Source organism: Nycticebus coucang, chromosome 7 (assembly GCF_027406575.1).
Source record: "Nycticebus coucang isolate mNycCou1 chromosome 7, mNycCou1.pri, whole genome shotgun sequence".
Classification (NCBI taxonomy): Eukaryota; Metazoa; Chordata; class Mammalia; order Primates; family Lorisidae; genus Nycticebus; species Nycticebus coucang.
Genome location: NC_069786.1, coordinates 124,072,195 through 124,093,437, shown reverse-complemented (window position 1 = coordinate 124,093,437; position 21,243 = coordinate 124,072,195). Strand labels below are relative to the sequence as shown.

At 41.7% G+C, this 21,243-nt stretch overlaps 1 protein-coding gene across 4 annotated transcripts in view; it reads right to left on the bottom strand.

Annotated features, from left to right (window-relative positions):
• The window catches only part of RHBDD1 (rhomboid domain containing 1), a 224,119-nt gene that overhangs the window by 36,673 nt on the left and 166,203 nt on the right, over nucleotides 1-21,243 (bottom strand). For 2 of the 4 annotated variants that reach the window (XM_053597932.1, XM_053597933.1), the window contains exon 8: nucleotides 15,174-15,197. The exons of the other annotated variants lie outside the window; for them this stretch is intronic. In XM_053597932.1, coding sequence (XP_053453907.1) covers nucleotides 15,174-15,197 — 24 coding nt within the window. The remainder of the gene's footprint in view (nucleotides 1-15,173; nucleotides 15,198-21,243) is intronic. 4 annotated transcript variants of the gene reach the window in all.

The following is a 21,243-nucleotide window of genomic DNA, read 5'->3' as shown; positions in this document are numbered from 1 at the left end:
GCACGTGGCTTTAAAATTGGGGGAAACTTGCTTGGTCCACCGAGCACAGCTCTGAAAAAGAAAGCAGTGTGGCAAACTGTACTCATTTTAGCCCCCTTTTCTGGGTGATTGTTTGGTGACTGACTCAATTGGTACAATAGCCATTACCCAAGAAACTTGGAACAACTTCCTTGGAAATGGTTTAATTTTCTGCCCTTATTTAGGCAAAGTATTCAGTAAGTTTATAATAAGTGACTCTCCCTCACCTCCAACATTTCAAGCATTGAAAACAGAGGTCTACTCCTATAAAAACAAGTTGCTGTTGGAGCAAATGTCTACTGCATCTTTGCAACAATTAGGTACGGACTCATACATAGAGATGTTTCCCATTGTCCTTTAGTCCATTAGGAACTAATGCCAAGAGAATGGTATTTTTTTTAAATTAAAGATATATTTCAGACAAAGCTGTGACAATCAGGCTCTGTTTCACCTGCCCAGCCTGTTTTTTTCTCAGCCTTTTTTTTTTCATCTTATCAACTTCATGCTTTCACCAATGCAATTGCCACCACTACCACTGCTAAAGTACGTTAGCATTCATGGTGTTTACTGTTTCTAAAATGTGTCCACAAACACCACTTCATTCCATCCTGGACGATAAGTATTGAGCCCATTTGTTTAGATGATAAGACTGAGAGCTGAGATTCAGAGAAAGGCCAAACAGCAACAATCAGCCCTTCTGCAAACACTGACTGCACGTTCCAGCCTTGGCACCTTTTATTATTTGTTTTGATGAATTTTAAAGTCATACTCTCTAGAATGCCTACCTCTCACTTACGAGTTTCCCATTCTTCAAAGACCGGAACAAATGTCACATCTTTCAAAATACAAGGCTTGAAAACTCAATCTCTGAGTATGATGGCCTTTCTTATGAGCCAACTGGCCTAAGCTACAGTCTCCAGTTTCTCAATTAAACACTCGTCAGGGTGATGCTGTGAAGGTATTTGGTAGATGTGATCAAAGTCCATAATCAGTTAACTTTAAGGGAGATTATTGCAGACAATCTGGTAGGCCTAATCCAATCAGTTAAAAGGCCTTAAGTAAAGGAAGAGCTGAGGCTTCCCTATAGAAGAAACTCTACCTGGACCGCAGCTCCAGAACACCTGACAGTTTTAGCTCACCCTTCCCAATGGTCTGCCCTTCAGATTTTGGCCTTGCCTGGTCAGCTCTTGCAGTTCTGTAAGCCAATTCCTTGTCACTGGAATAACTCTTAGTCTTTTCTCTAGCGGTTCTCTTTCCTGGTTGAACCTTGACTGACAGACTAAGTAACGCCCTGCCGCGCCCACGGCATATAGCCGTAGTGAGGCAGTGCTGTCCGCGTTATAGAACGACGGGAAGGTGGTTTGTGCTCCCCGGAGCTTTGCCCCCAGCGCCCCCAGTATGCACAGCATCAGAAATGTTGCCTAGCATACTCAGTTACCCACTTAAGTTTAAAGATTGTGGCGTCTACTCATGTGTTTGTCATCCTGTACCAGAAGTCTGTTTGTTCTGATAAATTGTCAATATGTACTTTCCTAAGAATGAGCACAATGCACTACTAATCCAGATAGAGCACAACCTTGTGAGCTGCTAAACTCAGTAGCACCAACAATGAGCACATAAAGATGTTTTCCCACCAGTGAGCTAAGACGATAAGCCCAAGGACATGAAATACAAATTATCTACATAAGTTACAAAGTCACTGAAACACATCCACCCACCATAAAGTCCTGTTCAGAACATCTTGTTTCACCAATTGTCACGCATAATAAAAATCAATAGGAAAAATAATACTTGTCAAGGAATTTACTCTAAATCAAAATTATAATTATCAATAACAATAAGATCAAATAGTAAATGTAAAATTAGTCAAACATTAACATAAAGAAGATGTCAAGCTGTTCTAAAAAGATAATAAGAAACTGAGATAGGAGAAAGCAGGCAGAGTTGACTAATAACCGCCACCCTCCGGAAGCGGAACGTTAAAACATAACAATGCATGATAAATCACACTTGTAAACGCAAAGATAACCCGCGCACGTAAGCAAAAAATTGCATTATGTAAGCTCTGTAAAAATGTATAAATACCAACATGTGTACCCAGTAAATTTACAGCTGCATACTCCAACCCGTAGTGTGTCAGACTGTCTTTCCTGCGCCGACCTCTCAACTTTCCTCGTTCCTTCTCCCTGCACTCCCTCGGACTGAAGGCCACCGACAGGGCGGTCCGTTACAACGCCCCCTCTGTGTTCCTATAGTTTATATAATTCTTTGCCCCCCTTTTTTTTGTAGACAGGCTTATACCTTAAGACATCTTTGTAAACCACACAGCATTTAGTGTTACATGTGAATACATATTTACAGGAAGATTAAATTACATTATGAAAGAGGGCAGAGGGTGCTTTACCCTCTTGTGAGGTAAGTAAACCTCGCACAGACTGCACATGGGGAAATTCAACCAGCAGAAGAGTCATGGCCTCAGAGAAAATGTCACCAAGAATATCCTGCTGTCACCTACCAAGAGGTTACTGAGTTTCTCCTCATTGTACAGGGCACGCAGGGTGTTGAGCGTTTCCTGGATTGAAGCCACTGCGTGACAATTACCTGCCCTTTTCCCTGACTCCCTTCATTCTGACAACAGAAAAGTCCTCTCTCACACACATTTGCAAGTGCCGCCTGGAGGAGCGTACCCACACCCATCCCTAATGAAGAATTACCTTCTTACCATTATAACAATTAAAATTTACCAGGCTACAGCATAAAAAATTACCACTACAATGACTTTTCCTATACCAATGTGCCAAATTAAGGATCAGAAAACTGGAAATCTACCAATAGGTTACATAAACGCCAAAAAACCATCCCATGCAAAAATTCATAGGTGAGATAAGAATTCTTAACTTTAGACATTTATTTAGGCAAATGCATCCATATCTCTTTATTAATTCAAAGAAGCTTCCTATGAGCCAGGTACAGTTTATTACAAGATTGTGAAACAGGAAGATTTTCATGAACCGTGGAGGGTACGTGGGGATATCCTGACTTAAAATATTTGTTATGTCGCATTTATGGAATTTACTCTCAGACCACAAAGAGGTGGTCCCTCCTCTATGCCTGGGTCTGAGAATGATTTCCAGACTCAGCATCATCTGAGGGAACCTTGAGTAGGTTTGGACATAATTCTAGAAGCTCAGAAAAGAGATCTGGGCTCAGGAGATAAGTTTGGAAGTTGATGGCATACAAATAGCAACTCAAGCCTCAGGAGAAGAAAAGAGGACCTAGAATTCAGTCATTGGGAAAGCTGCTTTCAGAGCGATGGCGGGGAGAGCCTGGACAGGAGACCATGGCAAGAGGCCAGGGCAGCAGCTGAGCAGGCAGAGTGAGGAAAGCATGGCATTGGGAAAACAAGGAGGGAATAATTAACTATGCTATGTGAGTTTGGGGAAGAAAAGTGAGCCTGGGCCTTAGCAACACAGAGGTTGCAGGGAACAGCTACAATTGTTTCATTAGAGCAGTGATTTTCAACCATATGCCAAGAAAAATTTTAAAGATCATTTATTATTTTTGGAAGAAGTTCAAGACACAGTAAGTGTATTCTTTCTTTTACTCTTTTTTTGATCAACATAATTTAACTGTGCCATGATGTTTAACTACAAGGTCATGTGTGCCATGAGATAAAAAGGCTGAAGAACGCTGGGTTAGAGCAATGGGGGCAGCAGGAGACTGAAGTTGAAGAAGAGAAGACAGTAAGACGCATCTCTGGAGAAGCACGAAGGCAGATGGAAGGGGAAGGGCGGCTACTGAGAGGCGCTGCAGGACACTGTGCTCTACACACATCACCTGCTATGGTGCACGCGCTCCCTCTCAAAGTCAGAGAGGAGAGAGACCAGGAATACGCTGGGTTTCAGGGCAGGATCCAGTAGTGACTGAAAGGCTGAGGGCACAGCAGAAAAAGGGGTAATGAATAATAGAAGATTTTTCTGAGAAGTTAAGAGAGAGGTGATAGATTAGCTTTTGGTAACAGGGCAGAGGCCTCCCTGGAGGTGTCAGGAAATATGAGGCTGAGCACAGCACAGACAGCTTACAGTTTTCATGGTAGTAGGCTGAGGGCATCCCCTGCAGGTGGATTCCATTTTCTCAGGGGAATCCAGGAAGGTGGGATGCTGAAACGCATCTATAATAGGCTACAGGGTGGACCAAGCTATGTTCTCCAGCTGGGCTCAGCCACCAGCTACAGGATCCAAGGAGCCTGGCAGCCAGGCTCACCCAAGTCGGGATTCTTTCCAGACAGGCAGAACAACTAAGCAGCAAGTGTATCAAAGGTATTTATAAGAGAGTAATTAAAACAAGGGACTACAAGTCTAAGCAGGGTAGGGAAGGAATCGAGGACAGGGAACACTTGCAGTTGATTACTCAAAGTGTCGGGGTCAGCTGAGAACAGTCAAAGCTTCAAATGTGAAGTCCATGAGTGGTACGGAGAAGCAAAAGGGTTCTAGACATGGCTACTCTGCAACCAAGTACAACTCTACTGTCCATCAAAGAGGAGCCAGGGGAGATTGCCTTTGAAACTGTAAGGAGAAGGTACTGCAGTTCAAGGAATATCACTCCAACTATGGGTTTTTGTGTTAGTATCATTAAATTGCTCTGCAATGATGCCTGGTAAATGACCCCAAGTAAAGGTGCTGTACTGATTTTCCTACAGCCAATTTTGTGAGTCTCCTATACATGGTTTTACCTAATTCCTTTTTATCTTAAATTTCTCTCCAGCACAGTGTTCTCAACCAGCGTTGATTCTGCTCCCAAGGAAACAACTGGCAATGTCTGGAGACACTCTCTGCTGTCCCAGCAGGGGGTGGTGGGTGGTGGTGCAGCTACTGGGTAGAGGCTGGGAATCTCCTCAACATCCCACAATGCAGGGGGCAGCCCCACCCCCTCCCACAGGGAATCACCCAGCCCAAAGTGTCAACAGTGCCAAGGGTGAGGATCCCTGGTCTAGAACAAAGCACTTGAAAAAGTAGGCCGTTTTTATCAGAGCAAAGAGGGCTCGCCTTGGATCAAAGTAACCAATCATCTTCACATTTTCTACCAACAGCTAAATAAAACTCTTTGCTTTCAGGAAAGGCATTAAAATAAGTACAAAAAAGGTACGAGCTTTAGATACATGTACAAGAAACAAACTGTTATGTGTATGATGCCTTCCTCCCCTTGTTTGGTTTTCCCATTCTCTTGTTCACCTCTCTCCAGGAAGATTATCATCTTTGTTCTTCACCAGTTCCTACACAGGAGAAAATTAAATTCCAACCATAATTTAATTTCAACAAAATCCCCTTACCAGAAGTAAATATGCAAGTCGAAAGAATTTAGTAAGATGGCCTTTTGCTCATACACAGAAATGATTAAAGACCAGACTGCAATTAAATTTGAGCAAAGTAACATAATTAGCAAATTTATGAATGGGTCTTCTTTTCACAGTTCTTCTGTCAGGGCTAATTGCTTGTATTAATTAGAACTGTCAACACATGAATATGCTTGTTGAAGTTGCTTCCTGTGGTAAAATATGAGACTTGTAAATATCCAGGCACTTGGAAGATGCACAGACTTTCATTTATCAGCAACTCTAAATGATGTAGAAGCACCGACTGCACAATGAGCCCTGGGAATTGACGGCAAGTAGATTCCCAGTTAATGAATTTGCGGTATGTTCTTCCTTGGTGAGGCGTTAGTCTCAGCTCAGCCTTTGGATGAAATATCCAATCTATCCCATTACTTTACAAGGACTGTAGCAAGGACAAGGAAAGAATTCCCCAGGTTCCTGGAAGGAGCAGCCAGGATGTCTAAGCTAAACAGGAAGGAGCTCCCATCTCTACTTTGATTGGTCTGAAATGGACTGTAAAATAACTTTGTTTTTGTTTTTTTGTTTGTTTGTTTTTGCAGTTTTTGGCTGGGGCTGAGTTTGAACCCACCACCTCCAGTATATGGGGCTGGCGCCCTACTCCTTTGAGCCACAGGTACCACCCAAAGTAAGTTTTAAGAAACTGCTTAAGGGGTAGGGGAGATCTGGGGGATCAGGAACAAGTTTGAACACCAGTTTTAACTATGTGACTTTGGGTAAGTAGACTCTGTGCCTCAGCTTCCTCATCTGACAGCAACAGAACCTGTTTTCATAATCGTCATCACCTGGGATGGGGTAGAAACTCAGAGAATTGAGCATTCGTAAAACAAGATGTAGGAGTGCAATGCAGAGGGATTAAGAGCTCTGGAGTCAGACAGGACTGGATTTACACCTCAACTCACTTGGTTTCTTTTTTGCCTGAGGTTCATCCTACTTCATGAGTTCTTGTGAAAAGTAGACGAAAAAAAATCCATGAAATATATCTGCTGTGTCTGGTACATAACAGGGGCTGGATAAGTGTTGGGGCTTCAATATTCATGACCATTTCTATATTTTGGAGAAATCTCCAAAATTGGTTGAAATGACAGCAAACAGAAACATTTCAGGAAGTAACCTGAGTAGAAGTGGAGAAAGGGAAATGACGAGGGAACAAAGAGGACACACCCCTCAGGCCTCCTTGCGCCAGGTGCCCTCCACCTGGCATCTCAGGAAGGCATCACAGCGGCCCCAGGAGGAGAGTGAAGAGAGCGTAACTCCCCACCCACCACACCTCCACAAACCCCTCATCACCTTGTTCATTGGGCATGGGGAGACGGAGCTGAAATTCCAACGCAAGGCAGACGGACTGCAAAGCCCACACCAGGAGGGTGGGGAAAGCAGCTGCAAAGGGCTTCCTGAGGGGAATCCAGAGTCTAAGTTCTTTTTGCCTACTTCACCCCTATTTCTCTCCCCTTTACATAGACTTAAAACACAGTAATCAAATGCTTACTAGGATAAGCTTGTTCTGGCCGGCTTGCTAAATCTCACCTTATCAGTACTAGTACCATAAAAAACTACCATAAAACCGTTTTAAATTAACATCAGTCAATCAAGTCATTTCTATTTTAATTCCCTTAAGTACCAACTTGGCAACAATCTACAAAAGACAGATTTTTTTTTTCTCCTTTTATATTTTATGTTACAAGGTCCTCCCAGAGACTTGTATCTCTGACAGTAGAAAAATGGCCCTTTCTTTGCATGGATACTGTAGAAAGCATCTGGGGAATGACTTGAGAGTACCTCTAAGGTCCGGCCCAACTCAGGTCTTCTATTTCTGAATACAGCAAGGTGTCAATATTACTGTTGATTTCAACTGAAAATACACTTTCTGTGGCACATAAAAAGAAAATCTAGTTGGAGGATGTTCTGGATCCTTTCACAAGAATGCCTCGTTAAACACAGGAGACAGAAAATCCACTGGCATTTCTAGTGCTATATCAGAAGGCATTCCAACTACAGTATGCAGTCAGAGTGAAGTTTCTTTACACATAGAGTAGGTAGGAAATGCAATTATTCCAAAGTAACAGGCTCATAAACACAAGAAAAGGTGTTCATTAGAGAAATGAAAATGAAAATCACAGTGCATGGCGCAACAGACCAATGTGACTGGCTGAAATGAAAGAGACTGACCCCAGCAAGTGTTGGGGGAGGATGGGGAGGACCTAGAACTCCATACACTGCTGTAGAGAACCATCATTTGTAAAATGGAACAACCATTTGGAAAATGGTTTGGCAGTTTATTAATAAGTAAACTTACACTTTCTTTCCACATGATCACATGGTGAATGTTTATAGCTGCTTTATTTTTAGTAGCCAAAACTGGAAAGAATCTAAATATTCATCGACAGCTGACTAGAAAAACAAACAGAGGTATATCTAGACAACGGAATGCCCCTGGGCCAGAAGAATGAACTATTATTAAGACTATAAATCTCAAAATAGCTATGCTGAGTGAAATAAGCCAGACAACAGAAGCAGATACAGTACATTTCCATTTATAAAAAAAATTAAAAATGCAAGTTAAACCACAGAGACAGAAGATCAGTGGCCGGCTAGGGACAAGGTGGGAGAACAGGAGGGACAAATTACCAAGAGGCAGAGGACACAGAGGTGACGGATACATTGCTTATTGTGATGGTGATGATTCCATAGGTGTAGACAGACATCAAAGGTGATTGAGTCACACATTTAAAAATATGTGCAGTTTATCACACACCAATTTTATATCAATAAAGCCGTAAAAAGTAAATCTTTACAAATTCTTTGAGAAAAGAACAGACTTCATTCAACATCAAAACTAGTGTTTGTGCAGCTCTCTGCAGGGTACAGGGTGTTTCCATGAGCACTACCCCAGCTGATCTTATAAAAAGGTACTATTATTCCTAGAGCAAATCTTGTGCCACCACCCAGATTTCACAGTTAAGCAACTGAGGCTCAACAGGCCCCCTGGTCCCAGCTTTGCTGGTTAGCTGGCTGGCTCCTGAAGACATGCAGAGCTTCTGAGGCTGCTCTTTGTCAAGCACAACTATCAATATTTCCAACAGGAGGAGACTTCTGGCAAGTACATGACATTCTTTCAGGTTTACCATGTTAGCACAGAGTATAGTTTTATAAAACCTTAAAATCTTTTAAGAGATTCCAAAAAGAGAACACAGGGGGAAGAAAAAAGGTCTTAACACTATGTCCAGCTCTCACGGAATCAGAAGAAAGAACTCAGATAAAAGAGAGGGTTATGGTCAGGGTTGGGGGGCTGGGTACCTACTCCTGGAGCATGTGAGGAAAAATATGCACATCTAGAATCTCAAAATCCCAGCTTTACACACACACATACCCACCCCCTGCCCCAGAAAAACTCTTCATCAGGAACCCAAACTGCTCAACTTGGAAAAAAACATGTTAATGGTCAGTTTTACTGGTCTGTGTTATTAAGATAATGATACATCCACTAAAAAAAAATAACAGCCTCACTGAGATTTAATTCCTATACCACACAATTCACCTATCTAGAGTGGTCGTTTCAATTTTTTTATTATATTCACAGAATTGTATAATTATTACCATAATCAATTTTAGAACCTTTTAATCACCTCGAACAGAGCTCCATCCCATTAGCAGTCACTCCTCCGTTTCCTCTTTCACTTCCCACGCCCGGCCCATGGCACCACTATCAACTCTCTCTCTGCACTGCCGATTCTGGCCATTTCACCTAAGTCAAATCACACACTATGTGTCTTTTGTGACTGGCTTCCCTCACTTAGTGTGATGCTCTCAGGCTCCTCCAGGTGGTAGCCTGCAGCAGTAAGCGCTTCATTCCTTTTTGGGGCTAACTAATACGCATGCTGTATTAATATCCATGGATTCATCAGGGGACTGGCTTTTGGGTTGTTTCTACTTTCAGGTTATTGTTAATCACGTTACAGTAAATGCTCAGTATAAGATTTGGTGCACACATATGTTTTTATTGCTCTTAAAAATTGCTGGTTCGCGTATTAAGGTTAAACTCTACATTTAACTTTCTGAGAGAAGCCAGATTGGACTGTGAGACTGTTGTCCAGTACAGCTCTACCATTTTACAATCCCATCAGTAGTGTTTGAGGGTTCTGATTTCGCCACATCCTGCAAACGTTTTTTTGGGTGGGGTGGGGTGGGGGGAGATATCCAATAGTGGAATTGCTGGACAGGACAGTCATTCTATTTTTAGATTTGTGAAATCTCCATATTGTTTTCCATCATAGCTGGACTACTTTACATTCCCTCCAACAGCACGTAAGAGTTCCTGTTTCTTCATATGCTTGCCAACATCTGTTATTTTTTGTCTTTTTAATAATAGCCATTCTGAATGGAGTAAGATGATATCTCACTGTGGTTTCCATTTGCATTTCTCTGATGATTAGAGATATTGAAAAATTTTTCATATGCCTCCTGGCTATTTATATGCTTTCTTTAGAGAAATGTCTCTTCATGCCCTTTGCCTTCTTTTCAATGGGATTATTTTTTCTGTTGAGTTGAGTTCTTTATATAATATAGATATTAGTCCCCTTTGTATCAAAGGAATACCCACATTCATATGTTCATTGCAGAATTATTCACAATAGCCAAGATATGGAACCAACCTAACTTGTTCATCATCATATGAACAGAAAGGAAATGGGCTATATATATATATATATACACATTTGTGTGTATATATATATATTGCAATAATATATATGGGCAAAATATATATATTGCAATATATATATATACACACAAACAATGGAATACTGTTCACTAAAAAAAAGGATAAAATCACATCATTTGCAAAATCATAGATGGAACTGGAGGCCATGACCTTAAGGCACAGAAAGACACTTATTACATGTTCTCGCACGTAGGTGTGGGAGCTAAAGAATTTGAACACATGGAGGTACAGAATAGACATACAGATAATAGAGGCTGAGATGAGTAAGTTTGGGAGGGGATGGAGAGGGTAAAAGGAGGTAGACTAAAGGCTACAAACATACAGTAAGACTGAAGGAGTAAATTCAGCGTTTAATGGAAGAGTAGCATAATAGGGTAAGTATACTTAAAAAATACCGTACTCAGGTGACTGACACCCTGAATGCCCTGACTTGATCAGTTCACACTATATATATGTGACAAAGATCTTTTGTACCCCATAAGTTTTCACAAAAAAACCTGCCTTTAAAAAAAGGAGTAGGGTGCCAGCCCCATATGTCAGAGGTGGCGGGTTCAAACCCAACCGGCCAAAAAAACTGCAAAAAAAAAATCATAGCCACCCTAGGGGTTGTGCAGTGGCACGTCACTGCGGTTTCCATTTGCCTGTTCTTGATGGCCTGCTCCAAAATGTGTTTATGAGCCATTTGTGTATCTTCTTTGGAGAAAGGTCTATTCAGATCATTTGCCCATTTTTAGGCAGGCTGCCTTTTTGTTATTGTGTTATAAGATTCTTTATATTGTCCATATAAAAGTCCTTTATCAGATATATGGTTTGCAAATATTTTTCTCTCATTCTGCGATGATCTTTTTACCTTTTGGATGGTGTCCTGTGCAGAAAAGCCTTTTAATTTTGGTAAAGTCTAATTTATCTATTTTTCTTTAGTTGCTCAATCCAAGGTCGTGAAGACTCATATCTGTATTTTATTCTAAGGGTTTTATAGTGTTAGCTCCTACATTTAAGTTACTGAGCCAGTTTTACATATGATCTGAGCATTACCCACTGTCAACAGTACCAAACCAGGTCCAGTGTTAGCTATGTCTTTAAATCAGGCCCCTTGTTATTTCTGCTTGAAACAAGACAGGAATCTGGGCTGAATTCCATCCCACCTTGCACCCCGCCCCCCATACACACTACCAGTAAAATGAGTATAGAATAGATTTTTGCCAAGATCTCTTACAGACGGGAAATTCCATAAATTTCAAAGATACCTCATGGAGACTACTGATCGAGAAATCCTTTTATCTTTTTCAGCACTGAAGTAGTAAGTAAATAAAAGTACAGGAGCAGGTATAGAAGATGTTCATAAGCTAGAAGGGCAGAAACACACAGGTAGGGTTGACTCGGCTCTGAATATCACACAGTCAAAGAGTTGCTCTGAGTGCCAGAAGCCAGGCAGCTGTTGACACCGCGACCCTCTGTGTCAGGCTCAGCACTCCCACAGGTCACTGCCTTTGGCTAAGGTCCTTTCTCCTTCTAACATCCCTGTTGGCAGTTGTGGGGAAAAGGAAACCCAATAATTAGAACATTCTGAGCCCCAAATCATCTCTCTGAATTTAATAAAGATGTGAGAGTACAAAAGATGTAGCCCAAATTTAGACTGATACTGACAGAGTATCAGTGACAGAGAAAAAAAAATGTGTGACTTACACCCCAAAATTACCAGCAGGAGATTTTGGGAACCGGTGATGACAGGTAATACTCATGAGACCAGGCCTGTGTAGCTCCCTGGGAAGAACCTGCTGCTCTCAGTACAGGGACCAGGGGATGGGGCTGTCTGCAGAGGCCCCAAGGGTGAGTGACAAATGGCTAGAGGAGGGGACCACATTGGTGTCAAAATGTGACTGCTGGGGAGAGGGCTGAGTGGGAGTAAACACCTCAGGATGGAGTTCTGCATCCGGAGAAGGGAAGAGACACCAGGGAAGGCCATGTGAGGACACTGGGGGAAGGCAGCCACCTGCAAGCCAAGGAGAGAGGCTTCTGCAGAAACAAACCTGCCAACACCTTGATCTTCAACTATCAAAAGCTGTGTGCTTTTGTTACAGCAGCCCTGGCACGTGGCTACATTACTGTTAATAATACCACCAGTCTGGGAGGACACAGCCGGGTGACATGAAGTCTGGGTCCCCTTCTCAAAGATCGGTGAGCCAAGACACTAAAAAAGCTGTGTCTTGTGCCACTATCCAAAGCACACCGAAACAACAGAGATGTGAATGCCCCAGGGAAAGCACGATAGGTTTGCTCTAAAAACCTTGAACAAGCCTTATTGCAAAACACCACAAACTTAGCTGAGGCTTTGATAATGAAGACTTGCTACCTTACTTGATTCCAGGATCTAGCAAGCCAAACATATGGGTCTCCATGACAGAGGTTTGGGCAGGATGTGCAAACGGGGCTCCAGTCCTCCCCCTCCTAAAACTACCAACTCCATCCCCTGGAGGACATCCTTAAGATCTGGTGCAGAGTCAGGTGGCAGCACCCCAGAGTCGTGCTCAGCTCCTCAAGCCAGATGATCCTCCCTGAGCCTACAAGAGGTCCTTTGGAGGACCACACACGTGTGGACACACAGAACACATTCCCTCCCTCCCCCCAAGCCCTGCCTGCCTTTACTTCTGATCTTTTAGGCCTCAACTTACACGTAAATTACCACCTCCTTAGAAAGGCCTTTGGTCATCCTTCACCCCACTAAGTTCCCTCCCCCAGCCCCATTATTTTCTCAAACTGAACCCTATTCATTTCCTTCACAGCACTGCCTCCAAATTTAATTACCTTCACGAATCTACCTGTTTACCTGTCGGCCCACCTCTCCCTCCTCTCTATCACATCCTCTTCATTCCCCGCCCCCCCGACCCGGGACAAGGGTGCTGTGTGGTATTTCCCATCACTGTGTCCTCAGCACAGCCTCTGGTGCCTCGTAGGTGCTTAATCAATAGTTGCTAAATGGATGCGAGCTGTGAGCACCCAGGAAGAAGGGGCAGTCTGCCCTGTTAGCCTCATTCTATGCTCCGGGGGCTGTGGAGGGACATGGATGGTACAATGCCACACAAGGGCAGCTGATAGAACCAGGGTGACTTTAACATTAAACATAAAATCGTAGCGATGTCCTTCTTCAACATCCTCCCATACCATAACTTGTTACACTGCCAGCTTTCATAACTCTGGTCTTAGAAATCACTGGAACCGGGCGGCGCCTGTGGCTCAGTGAGTAGGGCGCCGGCCCCATATGCCGAGGGTGGCGGGTTCAAACCCAGCCCCGGCCAAACTGCAACAAAAAAATAGCCGGGCGTTGTGGCGGGCGCCTGTAGTCCCAGCTACTCGGGAGGCTGAGGCAAGAGAATCGCTTAAGCCCAGGAGCTGGAGGTTGCTGTGAACTGTGTGAGGCCACGGCACTCTTCTGAGGGCCATAAAGTGAGACTCTGTCTCTACAAAAAAAAAAAAAAAAAAGAAAAGAAATCACTGGAACCCCTTATAATGTATCACTGGAACCCCTTACAATGTATTTTAAAGAATATATCTTCCCACCCGCACTGTAGTTGCTTACTAGTTACTTCTCAAAGCAAACGTAGGTACCAAAGGATCTTACTGACAATTCTCTAACATCTAGAGATGGTCAGCATGTTAGGGCTTCCTGAAGAACCTAGTTTATTTCTGACGGTATAAACGTAGGTGATATGGTAGAAACAACTCCGGGTGGAGTGCAATGATGAAGATTCTGGGATAAGATCAGGGACTGATAGGCTGTGTGGCTCTAAGGCAGTGGTTCTCAACCCTCCTAATGCTGTGACCCTTGAAAACAGTTCCTCATGTTTTTTTTTGTTGTTACTTCATAACTGTAATTTTGCTACTGTTATAAATTGTAATGTAAATATGTTATATGCAGGAGACCTCCAAAGGGGTCGCGACCCACAGGTTGAGGACCACTGCTAAGTTAAGAACCACCTTTCTTCCTAGGGTGCAGAGTTCCAAGGCAGTTTGGATCAGGCCAGCCATTTCTAAGGTTCTTACAGAGTTACAATCCTAATAACTATATTAATGAGAACACTGTGTAATTCTTACAAGGCCAAACCACTGCCACTCGGCTCTCAGATCGCTAACTTTTTTTCTTTTTCTCTCAGCATTTCAGCTGAGTGCTCCTTAAATGGCCCAGCTGTGTGTCAGGTTATAATTGTCTCTAATTGGTTCTCTCCTGGTTGCAACTTTCCTAACCAATAAAAGGCCTGAAAAACATTTTTATTCCTCTCTAATAAGAAACATGTTAAAAGGCAGGTTTTTTTTTTAAAGGCTCTATAGGCAATATTATTAAAATTCATTGCAGTATGTTAACATTCTTCATAAGTGAAGACTTAAGCCTACAGAATAAAATAAGCAAAAAACATGCTAGTTTACATTTTCTTAATTGCATAAATTCCAGTAACAATTGGAATATGATGGAAGTTGGACTTAACGGCTTCTTTCCTCACCATGGAGACCCGAGAAAACCATCTACCATTTTCCTCTCATCCCTCCAGCCTACCATTCACCGCATCTCACCCCTAAACATCTCCATCAAGGGTTAGTTTTATCTGATAAAAGCAAGTTTTTTGATGCCTTACTACTTTCCTCTACCCCCCTCCCTCTCGCTTCCATGGAACTAAGTTCCCCGAGGGCAGAGAATTTGGTCTTTACATGGGGTGGGGGTCAGGGTGGGGAGAAGCTACCTTGCTAATATCGGGCACAATGAGGGTTTTTCATATACAGTGGAACCTCCAGAGCCAACCTCCTCCCTACATGACCAGCTCCTTAAGTTGACCTAATTTTCACAGAATGGACATGTACCACATAACCTATCAGTACAGGAGGCCTGGTTCCTTATGCTGATTCCCTCCATATGTTGACCAATTTGTTACAGTCCCTTGGATGGTCAACTTACGGAGGTTCTATCTCCTGCATGTTTTTAAAAGTATGTATAAAAACTTTAGGACATCTGTTAGAGATTCATGAGAGATGGAGAAATAAATGAGAACCTCTCACCTTGATCCTCAAGGATTTCCTTTCCTAAAGGAGATAAAGACATGTTAGAATCATGACTTAGAAGTTAGACTTCTAGGGGCCTGTGGCTCAAGGAGTAGGGCACCAGCCCAATATACTAGAGGTGGCAGGTTCAAACCTGGCCCCAGCCAAAAACTGCAAAAAAATAAAATAAAATAAATAAATAAAATAAAAGAAGTAAGACTTCTAGAGAAGTCTGCACACACTCCCATACCCAACCCCATCAGCTGTGGATTTGGATTTATTCTTGGGCCAGAGCATTGGTGATTTTAAAAAAGATTTCCAAATGATTCTAATAGACATTCAGGGCTGAGCGTTGCCAAAATCTCTGAGAGAAACAGCTCTGCTTGTCACTGAAAATTACTAGCAAACTGCATCCTTCCTTAAATCACAGGGATTAGATAGACAGTCTCTACTCATTAATACTGAAAACATTAGACAGAAACCAAGTGAGCCCACTGCAATGATGACCACACTCAGTTCTCCTGGGCATGAGTGTACTCTGTCCTGCATAAAAGTCTACTCTCCTTTATTTACTCCTAATATCACTCTTTAAATTCTACCTTCCAGCTGAATCCATTTCCACTGATCATGTCTATAACCAGCTTAGTGTTACTAGTGAAATGGAAAACATTTTGGGAGTTCACATTCCCTGGCCCTTCCCAGGTATCCACTGAAAACCCTGAAAACAGTCAATCATGAAATCTACATTAGAAATTCCCACAAGAAGCTTAAAGTTGATCAAGAAGATATTAATAGTAATTACTTGAAAAAATTAATTTTTAATTTGCAAGTTTTTGCAAAAAGCTCTATTCACTGAATTTCCTAATTTTGTTCCAACAGAAATGAATATGAGTACTAAAAATGTAAGTTAACTAAATTATTAAAGTGTCAGTAGCATACAGAATATACTAAAAGTATTATTAGTAGTATTATGCTATTGTTATGAGGTGAACTGTATACCTTCCAAATTCATAAGGAAAAGCCCTAACTCCCAGTACCTTAGAATGTGGAGATAGGGTCTTTTTAAAGATCTGATTTGGTTAAAACAAAGCCGTTAGAATACCCACATGCAGAATAATAATAAACACAGGTTGTCCATAAAGTTAGTGTGTAATTTACTACGTTAAACGTCTTTAAATTGCACATGAACTTTATGTCCACCCTGTATTACATCCTTATCTCATACCATATACAAAAATCAACTCAAAATGCATTAAAAACTGAAACAGGAAGACTTGAAAATGTAAAACTACTAGAAGATAACAGAGGGTAAAGACTCCATGATACTGGTCTGGGCAATGACTTTATATGACCCCAGAAACCACAGGAACAAAAAATAGTCAAATGAGATTACATCAACTACAAAGCTTCTACAAGGCAAAGGAAACAATCTACAGAGTGAGCCATACATCTGATAAGGGTTAATATCTAAAATATACAAGGAACTCAACTCAATAGCAAGAAAACAACTCAATCTAAAAACTGAGCAAAGGACCTGAATAGATTATCTCCCACAAGACGACATACAGATGGTCAACATTATATAAAAAATGCTCAGCATCACTAAATATCAGGGAAATGCAAATTAAAAGAACAAGGACATACCGCCTCACACCTGTTAGAACAGCTATTATCAAAAAGATGAAAGGATGTGTTGGAGAGGATGTGGAGAAAAGACCCCACTGCACACTGTAGGTGGGAATGTAAATCAGCACAGTCATTACAGGATGGTATGGAGGTTTCTCTAAAGAAACAGCATTCGCACGTTCCTGGAGGCATCATTCCCAATAGTTGAGAGACGGGATCCACCTAAGAGTCTATCATCAGATGAATGGAAAAGGAAAAGGCACATAGATCCAATGGAATATTATTCAGCCTGAAAAAAGGAGATCCTGTCATTTGCAACAATACAGATGAACCTGGAGGACATTACATTAATAAGTCAGGCAGAGAAAGAGAAATACCACGTGATCTCAGTTCTATGTAGAATCCAAAAGAAAAGTTAAAATCACAGAAACAGAAAGTAGAAGGGTGCAAACAGGTTGGAGGTTAGAGAGGTGTTAGTCAAAGGACACAAAATCCAAATTAGATGGGAGGAAAGTTTAAGAGACCTACTATCACATGTGACTATAGCTAATAACAGCGTATCATATTCTTCCAAAGCTCTAAGAGTAGATTTTAAGTGTTCTCACCACAAAAAGTAAGTATGTCAGGTGACACACTTGTTAATTACCTTACCTGAGCCATTTCACAATGTGTACATATCTCAAAACATGTTATACATGGTAAATATATACAGTTTTTATTTATCAATTAAAGTGATTACTATGTCATAAAATGAGGCCATTGGAGTGGGCCCTCATCCAATCTGACTGGTGTCTGTGTAAGAGGAAGAGATTCAGACACACAAGAAGATAGCAGGGACACACACACCCACAGAAGAAAAACCACGTGAGAGCACAGGCAGAGGGAAGCCACCCACAAGCCAAGGACAGAGGCCTTGGGAGAAACTAAATACATCCGACCTTGACCTTGAACTTTCTCCCTGTGGAACTGTGAGAAAATATATTTCTGTTGCTGGGTATTTCTTTTTTTCTTTTGAGAAAGAGTATCACTCTGTCACCCTGGGTAAAATGCTGTGGTATCATAGCTCACAGCAACCTCAAACTCCTGGGCTTACGTGATGCTCTTGCTTTAGCTTCCAGAGTAGTTGGGACTACAGGTACCAGCTATGACACCCAGCTAGTTTTTCTATTTTTAGTAGAGACAGGGACTTGCTTTTGCTCAGGCTGGTCTTGAATTCCTGAGCTCAGGTGATCCACCCACCTTGGCCTCCCAAAGTGCTAGGATTGCAGGCGTGAGGCCTATATTTCAATCACTTAAGCCATGCACACTGCGGTATTTTGTTATAGCAGCCCTAGCAAACTAATACAACTATGAGTTAATTCAACAATGAAAATATAACTATTATTCACAACCCATTCAATGCAGAGGGTAAAATAATGTGACAATTACATAAACAGACCGTGAAACTAAACTGCCCGGGCTCCCATCTCAGCCTTATACCTTTTTAACTACACAGGATCTTGATCAGCCTCCCAGTCACAAGCACACATGCCCATACAACCATACGTAGGTCACGTATGATGGTGCCTGCGATGCTGGGGCTCATTTAAATCCGTCCCTCCTTCCCCTACCCCTATCACAGTGATCTTAAAACCCTGATTTGATACTATTGCCCCCCACTTAAACCTCTCAATGATTCCACTGTCCTCAGGATCAAGTATAAAACCCTTAAACACAGCACACTGGGCCCTTCATATCCTGAGTCCCACCTAACTCTCCGTCTTGATTACTCGTCATCCTACCCTGCCACCCACACTGTGAAAAACATATTACAGCCACAACCAACTTAATTCCTCCAACAGGTCATCTCCCCACTTTCAGATCTTTATTCAAACCCTTCACTAGCATCATATTTAGGATGCAACCAAAATTCATGGAAGGACCAAGATCTAGAACTCACTAATTCAAATTTAGGATTCATTCCCAGACTTCCCCAAACTGAGACTTTATCCATTCATTCACACAAGAAATTCTGTTCACTACCTACGTGTTTTGTCTGTTAATCCTTAAGACACATAAGGTGATAGCAGATGTTACGGTGTCTCCATGGCCAGTCAGGAGGAAAAGTCACGAATTCTGCATCTAGAGTAAATGATACCCCATTATATATCTCTCTCTTCTGTTTGTGGTAGGTGTGATTTTTATTTTATTTTTCCATTGTTAAGTAGTTGTTTGTCTATTCATGTAATTACAAACAGCAGAGAAAGACATGCTTTTTAGAAAATACAAGTCTTGGCATTTTTAAGAACAGGGCTCATTTGGTCTCATTATTCTGCCAGGCAATTGACAAGGAAGAATGTCCTAATTGCTCGTTAACTCTGACGATGTCCCCCTTGTCTCATGTCAGGGTCTAAGAGATACAAAGTGCACAGTGAACTGCACAAGTGCTGTTTCTTTAGGGAGATAAAGCTGTAGGTTCGTACAGGTAAAAAGCTGCAGATGTTTTAATTTTGGTTTTCAAAAATCCAATCTATGACATAGTAGAATTTGGTGGTGAGTTATCTTCTCCTGAAGCTAATAACATGAACCATACTGCTGATTAAGTATTATTTTCTAGGGCCAGAAATTTTTTCATAGCCATTGCTTATGGAAATCATTCTTGGTTACACAGTTTCTGCCAAAATGATAACTGATGTCAGAGGCATTTAGAGGAAAGCTGTCACTTCCACCCACCCCCATCCCTGCCACATGCAGGGCCGTACTGAGCAGAATCACAACAGAAACAGTCATCAACACAAGCCTTCCTAATGGCCACTCAGATCCCTCCTCAAAATACACAAAGAACTGCAGAGTTCCTTTAAATAGCTACATCTGTGTACCAAGAACAACTGTCTCTGTGTGTCTGTGATACACAAAAACATTAAAATAACAATTAGCAAATAATTAGGACTACTACAGGATAGGAAATTTGTCATAATCTGCCAAATGTCATCCTCAAAGTTATGCTCAAATGGGCCTCTCTGGGCCTGCATCATTGAAGCCAGGGGCTTATTTCCCTCCTCACCCAAAAGCATCCTCTACAATAGTAAATTAGTTAAGGTTTAAAATTTATCTTTGTCACAACACAGTGTGCCAAAAGAAGCGGCCTGCTAATCCCCGGAGATGGAGTGCATTTAGAGACATAATGAAGACAGCAGGTGTTCATACAGATGCCACTTCTTCAAGAAGACGCTTATTAAACACTTTATCTCCTATAATGTCCATGGGCTAGCTATATTTTATTTCAGCTTTCATACTAGCCAAAAGCAAATGGTTTCCTTTTAGCCTCACTGAGCCAAAAATTAAAAACTCCTGGGCTTTGGGTGTTTGATTTGTAAAAACTCCTGAATACAATGATTGGTAGTCAATCCATATTGTTTCCCAATAATACAAGACCGTGTTTTGCAATATAGACATGCTCTTCCACAGGAAGCATGCCAGACTTCGCCTTCCCTTGTTAAGTCAAACCTCTGAGTTTTAACCACTCCACACAACCTTTCATTAAGATTAATCAGAACAGGTATGAAAGGACTGCATTCAGTAAAACTTATGAAGCCTTAAATTTTGTGTACTGCCTGCTGCCAGGGTTCCTAAATGGTGGGCTAAAGAAGCAGCCTTAATCTAAGACAGAATTCAGTGTGTTCTGGAGCTCTCATGAAAAAGAAATTATGTTTTTCCAGTTTTTGCCTATCATGACAAAAGCTGCTGTGAATATTGTATATGTGAATTTATGTTTTCATATCTCTTCGATGAAGATCTAGGAGTCAGAGTTAAATTATAATGTAGGCATCATTTAACACATTTAAAACTGCCATTTCCAAGAATGGTGGCTTACACCTGTAATCCTAGCAATTTGGGAGGCAGTGGTGGGAGAATCACTTGAGGTCAGAAATTTGACCTGTCTGGGGAATATAGTGAGACCACATCTCAACAAAAAATATGAAATATCATCCAAGTGTGCTCACAGACCTGAGGTCCTGGCTACTAGGGAGCTGAGGTGGGCGTATTGAGTCCAGGAGCTGGAGGTTGCTGTAAGCTATGATCATGCCAGCCTGGGCAACAGAGTGAGATCTTGCCTCTTAAAAACAAGTAAACGAACAACAGGGACAACAAAACTGGCAGCTTTCCAAACCAGCTGTACCCTTTTACACCCCCACTAGCAGTGCATGAGAGTTCTAGTTTCTTCATCATCTTCATCAGCACTCAGTATTAACCAGTCTTATAAGTTTTAGCTATTCTAATGGATGTACAGCAGTAACTATCATGGTTTAAGTTTTGCATTTCCTCGATGAACAAAGATGTTGAGCACTTTAACAAGTAAAATTAATATACAGTGGACAGAAATTGGAAAAGTGTTTATCCTCATTGGGGTTGTGGTTGCAGGGTTGCATACATATGTAAAATGTCATTGAGCTGTACACCTAATATCTACTGTGCATTTTAC